General features: G+C 59.9%; 1 protein-coding gene across 1 annotated transcript; it reads right to left on the bottom strand.

Annotated features, from left to right (window-relative positions):
• Positions 1–97: 97 nt before the first annotated feature.
• Positions 98–4,549, bottom strand: FAM166B (family with sequence similarity 166 member B). Its single transcript, XM_019518029.1, has 6 exons — positions 3,544–4,549; positions 2,434–2,675; positions 1,689–1,846; positions 1,260–1,401; positions 947–1,156; positions 98–585 (listed from the first exon to the last, which is right to left on the bottom strand). Exons 1-6 carry the CDS (start codon positions 3,609–3,611, stop codon positions 497–499), a joined length of 909 nt encoding a protein of 302 aa, XP_019373574.1. The 5' UTR covers positions 3,612–4,549; the 3' UTR covers positions 98–496.
• Positions 4,550–6,018: the final 1,469 nt, after the last annotated feature.

Raw genomic sequence — 6,018 nt, 5'->3', positions numbered from 1 at the left:
GGGGGCCGCACGGCTGCCTCCTGCTTGTACATGGCTGCCGCGGACGTCGCACCATAGCTACTTTGTACTTCCCCGGTAGGACCACGAGATGTCTCGCCTTTATTTATTTCTTTATTTATGATGCATATTAATAAAAAAGATGCTGACCAGGCTCTCTGCTGGCCACTGGCTCGTGATTCCCACCCCATCCCAGGGGCTCTGGTCCACCCCCCACAGCAGCTGGGCTGGGGGTGCTGTGGCTGGACAGGCCAGGGGAGGTTCTTTGCTGAGATCCAGGCCCCGCCGCAGCCTTTTAGCCCTGGGGATGGCTGGAAAAAGGCTGCGGCTGGGCTGTGCCCAGGGGTACAGCCCCCACCCTCCGTGCACGGCCCCAGCCTGGTCTCCAGGAGTGGATGCCCACGTGCGTGTGAACCCTGCAGATCATGGAGGGCAACACATGGGCCTTTATTCCCTGGCACGCGCAGGCCAGGCTCAGCGCCATCCTCCACTGGAGAGGCTACTCCGGCCGCTGCTTGTCCAGGAGGCCGAGGTGCAGGGCATCGTGGGTGAGGTGACCGTAGGTGTGGCCAATCTGGAACTTGTAACCTGGGGACCAGCGGAAGGAGCCGTGAGCTGTGCCCAAGGGGGAGATGAAGCAGATGCCTGGAGCCTATGGCACGGGGCTGTCCCCGGGATCACAGCTGGTCTCAAACCCCTTGGCTGTGAGACCACGGGGTTGCTCTGCCCCTTCCCTAGGCTGGAGTCTCTTTGCACGGGGCTTGTCCAGCTAAGCACGGAGTTGCACAAGAAAACTCTTGCAATGGCAAGTCCCAGGTTGCTTAGCTCCTGCAGCCCCCGCAGCTCCAGGGTCTGTGGGAACAACCCAGCCAAGCTGGACCCGCCAGAGCCCACTGCAGGTGAGTGATGGGGCCTGGTGGGTCCCTTCCCCGTGCAGCCATGCGCTCACCTGGGATGTACCCGGTGTAGTGGGGCAGCAGCCCCCCGGCTGCGGGGTGGGTACGTCCTAGTGGTGGGAGGAGGCTGCCAGTGCCCACAGCTCTGCACCTGCTGCCATCCATGCGGGACATCCGGGCGAACTCCAGCAGGGCACGGTGTGTGGTGATGGGGAAGCTGGCCCCGATCAGGAAGCGGGCACGGGGCACGAAGCCAGTGAAGCCTGCATAGAGCACCAGGGCGATGGGTAAGGGCTGCCCCCCATCACATCCAGTTTCCCCTTCCACGCCTGAGCGGGGACAAGGCTCCATCACCCTGGGTCTCACCTGAGATGAAGTATTTGTGGGGGTCGTCGTCTGCCATGGAGTAGGGCGAGCCATGTGGGGCTGCGGCTGCCAGGAGCGGGGCCCTGCCTGTGACCGTGGGGAGCAGGTGGTGATCGGAGTTGGGGATCCCAGCCGCCTGCTCCTGGTGGGAGAGGGGTCGTGAGCACCATGGGGTGAGGGAGGGCAGCCTCCTGGGCAGGCCTGCCTGGGGAAACCTGCTGGGTTGGGGCATAGACACCGTCCTGGGACCCCCTCACTGGGGCAGGCATCGGTGCAAACCGCCAGCCCCCTGCCCTAACAGGTAGGGGCTTCATCCCAGGTCTCTGGAGACCCTCAGGGCTCATCCAGCCCCGCTCCTGGCCAGCTGACAGGTAAGGGCAGAGCAGGAGAGGGCTCCCCTGGAAGCAGCAGGTGCCAACTGAGCCTCACCTTGCTTCCCTGTGTGGGGTCCGGGCAGGGCTGGGGGGCCTTGGGCTGCTCCTGCCCACCCCAGGCTCTACGCTGCTGCCGGGCAAAGTCACTCCTGGCTTCCTTGCAGATCTCCAGGTAGGTCTTGGCAAAGAAGTGCTGGGCTCTGGGGATGAATCCTGGGCACCACATGTCCGGAGCACAGAGAAGAGGTGGCTGAATTGCAGCCTGAGTCCCGGGTGCAATGGGGACAGATTGGGTGAGGTGGGGGAGGCAGGGAGAAGCTGGCTACATCTGCCTGGCCGCAGGGGAGAAAGGCCCTGGTGTGGCCGGACTGGGTTCCTGCCAGTGGGGTGGATGTAGGGGCCCACCTGCCACTGCCCTGCCCCCGGGGCAGCCCCAAGCACCCCCATGGGGCAGCCCCATGGGGGGTGTTTACATGAGAGACTTGAGACGGGACTAGGATGCCAGTCCCGGTATGGAGGCAGGTGCCCGTCATTCTTACCGGTGTTGCCAAACACCCTTGTGGCTCACAGGCACTGGTCTGGCCACGTGCAGCTCCTTGCACCATCACAGCAGCATCACACGTGGAGTTGCTATGCTACCATGACAGCAGGCAGGACATCCTACCCTGGCTTCCTTGGCTATGACCCCTCCTCTCTGAGCTCAGCAGCCCCACATGCACCGGTGCAAGGCAAGGGAGGGGGCCTAGCTGAGTCCTGCCCTGCACTCCTGGGCTGGGGGGGGACCTGCTCTATGGCCTTACCTGTGTATCCCGGGATCATGCTGCAGCTCACTGGGAGGACACCGGCCCCCCAGCCGGCTCTCGGCACCTCCAGCAGCTTCTCCTCCTGCTCTGGGGGCTGAGCATCATCGCAGGGGCCCTGGGTTGGCTGCAGCACCAGACGTGGGGAGCGGGCAACCTCAGGGCAGGTGAGGAGCTGGGAGGTCAGCTTCCCATATGTCCTGCCCAGCCTGAACTTGTACTGGGGGCAGTACCCAGCGTAGCTGCAAACAGCACTGGCAGGGTCAGGCTCGCTGCAGAGCCGGCTCCACACACAGCACCTCTGCTTCCCAATGGGGAAGGTGCTGAGCTGCGTCCAAGCCCCAGATAGCCCCAGTGCATCCAAGTGTTGCCCTCCCATGTCACCAATCCTCTCTTGGCAGGATGGATGCAGCCCAGCCCCAGGGATCAGCAGTGCAAAGCAGACATCCTGCTGCAGCAAGGAGTTCCCCAGATCAACCTCCCCTTGGGGTGCTGCCTGCATCCTGGCCAGGCTGGGGGACCCTGAGAGGAGCTCTGAGCTGCCCTTTCTGCACCCCAAGTTGCATCAGGCAGGGGCTGCCAGTCTGCAGGATAAAGTCATGCCAGGCTGGACCCCGAGCTGACCCCCAGGAGCAAGGGCCCATTTGGTGCCCGCTCCCCTGTTACCCCTTCCCATGCTCCCTTCCACCTTCATGCCCTCCCCCTTGCCCCCATCCCTGGTCTCTGGGCTTCCCCGTGGCTCAGCAGGCAGCTGGGCGTGTGGGTGGTTGTCATGGAGGCCTGTACACAGATGCACACAGCCTTGCTGAGGCTTGCTTCAAATGCAAGGGACAGTGCACCCCGGCTGCGTGTTCCCACCCCACAGTGCAGCCGGGGACCTCTCCCTCCCCCCAGAAACAAAGCAGGGCGCATGGTAGCCTGGCCGGCACATGGGGCCCTGTGGCAGGCAGCGACAGCGCCGGGGCAGGACAAGCCAGGGCAGGCATAGGAAGCTACGAGGGGGGCCATGCCCCGGCCACAGGAGCTGTGCCAGGCTGAGAGCCTCTGCCACAAGCCACATGCATCCTGCTGCAGTGCTGTCCTGGCGCCCCAGGCCCTGCCCTTACTTACCCGGGGATGTGGTGGGGGTCCGGTGTCATCAGGACCTGGCTGATTTTTGGGCCGAATGCCGTGGCCATGGCTCAAGGGTCTCAAAATCTGGAGTGAGAGGGAGTTGGAGCCACACCGAGAGCTGGCTTCGCAGCAGCTGTGTTTGAGCTGCAGGGCAGGGCTGTCCCTGGGAGCTGGGGACACCAGGGGAGGAGTCACTGGGAGCAGCCTGTCCCCAGGGACTGCCCTGGCAGGGACAAGCTGGTGTCCCGGGGACAGGCACAGCTATGGGACATTGCAGGAGTTTTAGGCCAGGCAGCTCAGAGGGAGAGCCGGCATGTGGCTGCCAGCAGATACCCACATCGCCCACCCCTTGTGCCTCCCCTCTGGTCAGCCGCAGGCCCCTGGCTGACTGCTGCCGGGTGTCACCGCCTTTCAAATGGGCAAGGGACAGGGTTTGGTCCAGAGGGAATTAAAAGGTTGGCCTGTAATTAAGGACAGTCGCTCTGGTTTTGTAGAAAACAGGGCTCGCGGTTCTCCAATTTCTGGCTCGGGAGACGAGGACCGATTGTGATGCAGCCGCCCCGCTGCATCTCACCTCCCTGCGCCCTGCCTGAAGGACCTTGCACCACATTGAACTGGCTGAAACCTCCCTCGCGGGATAGTGTCTGTGTGATCCTGACCCGAGACGTGACGTCCAGCCGGTGAGTTTCCCACGGGCCCCACAAGTATCATGTCTTGGGCCACCACCATGTAGCGCTCCTATCCGTGACCTGGCAGGAAACGTGCCCTCCTTCTGGATGATGTTGGCAGCTGGGAGAGTGGTAAGTAATGAGCATACAATAACTGGTGTCACTGGCACGCAACAACACGGATCCGCATTGGCATGGCCACGTGCAGAGCTGGACACGCCGCCAGCACACCGAGTGCAGACACGCTTACAGGCTGCGGGCTCTGTTTTGGGAAGCAGGGACCCTGACAAGAGCACGGGGGACATGAGTTTCTTTATGATGCTGTGGCCAGAAAGGCTGCTGCAGTCCTGAGCTGGATAAACTGGGAATCACTGGTCAGAAGAAGAGTGTTTTGGCTGCTGCTGGAACCGTGTCTGGCTCTGGTGCTACACCCCAAAAAAGCAACGCAGTCACCACTCCGGGGCTGCAAAACCTTCCAGGCCTCTAAATCCCTTCAGCTCCTGCTTTGAGGAGGGCAAAGGCTGCTAAGTGCCGAATTGAGAGTTGCTGTGCATGTGCAGCAGTGTCCCAGCTCAGCACCCGTGTCCCACCACAGCGGACCAGAGAGGAGGCAGGGCAGTGTCCGGACACCAGCTCTGTCCCCGGAGGGGCTGACGCAGAAGCAGACTCTGAGCCCTCAGTTGTGCATGGGGAGCACCGAGTGCAGCTGCCAGGGTCACATTGCGACAGGGCCATGTGTGCCCTGCTCCTCAGGGGCAGAGCGTATCCCCCTGCACCTGGGTCCCAATCCAAATTGCTTGAGCTTGTGCCAGTAGCTCAAGTATCCTCCATGCTGCTCCCCTGGCCCCTTGTGTCACAGCACCAGTATTTCACTTGCCTCTTCCCAGGTTCTCCAGGGCCCTCCACACATGCTTACACCCCCAGTTGCTGCTGTCTGTCTGTTTAAAGCCGAATGATTCATGCAGGCCAATCTCACATCAGCAGAGAGTCCTGAGCCATCAAGGCATGAACAACATTTCCCTGGGAGGGGACAGGGAGCAGAAAGCAGAGCAGCAGATTGTGTAGGGGAAGGGGATCGGAGTGGTGCCAAAGAGGGTGCAGGGCTAATCTGTGATACACCAGCGAAAAAGGTTGCATAACACTGCACTAGGATATGCTGCACTGCCTCGGTCTCTGCTTAACCCAGCGACACTGTGAGTCTACACATGCAATTAATGCAGTTTAGGTAATGCACATTAAATCTAGTACAAGTTGCGTGTCTACACGTTCATTAATGTGTTCATATTAATGTGCATAGAATGTAGTACCTCCATTGTGAGGTATTAGAAAATGGTGCATTACCTTATTTTAATGTGTATTAGTGAAAGCTCATCCTTTTTTGTGACACTTTAATACTCATTAAAGTGCACGTGTAGATGCGCCACATTGACCCTCTGTGCAAAGTGCCAAAGCCCTTGGTGTATTTTAAACATGATAAAGCAGGTAGGGATTTGATCTTGAAGATCCACACGGACTGCTTGCTTGCTTGGGATTAGAAATCATATCCTAGGATTTCTGCTAAGGAAATCGAAAAGGGTGAAATTCGATTGCAGTGAGACGCACATTGTATGTATAATATAGTAAATACAGGCCCATCAGCCTGACTTCTATCCCTGGGAAGATCTTAGCAAAGTTTATTAAAGAGGCCATCCTTAATGGACTGGCTGATGCCAACATCCTAAGAGATAGCCAGCACAGGTTTGTTGTGGGTAGGTCTTGCTTGACCAATCTCACTTCTTTCTACGACCAGGTGACCTATCACCTG

Source organism: Gavialis gangeticus, unplaced genomic scaffold, assembly GCF_001723915.1.
Source record: "Gavialis gangeticus isolate Ggan-Ray unplaced genomic scaffold, GavGan_comp1, whole genome shotgun sequence".
Taxonomy (NCBI): domain Eukaryota; kingdom Metazoa; phylum Chordata; order Crocodylia; family Gavialidae; genus Gavialis; species Gavialis gangeticus.
Note: the sequence above shows the minus strand (reverse complement) of the source record. Positions and strands in the feature narration are given on the sequence as shown.

Coding starts and splice junctions, on each gene's coding strand:
- FAM166B (XM_019518029.1), bottom strand. CDS start 3,611: ATGGCCACGGCATTCGGCCCAAAAATCAGCCAGGTCCTGATGACACCG. Junction 2,676..3,543: donor GACCCCCACCACATCCCCGG/GTAAGTAAGGGC, acceptor TGCTGTTTGCAG/CTACGCTGGGTACTGCCCCC. Junction 1,847..2,433: donor CATGATCCCGGGATACACAG/GTAAGGCCATAG, acceptor TGTGGTGCCCAG/GATTCATCCCCAGAGCCCAG.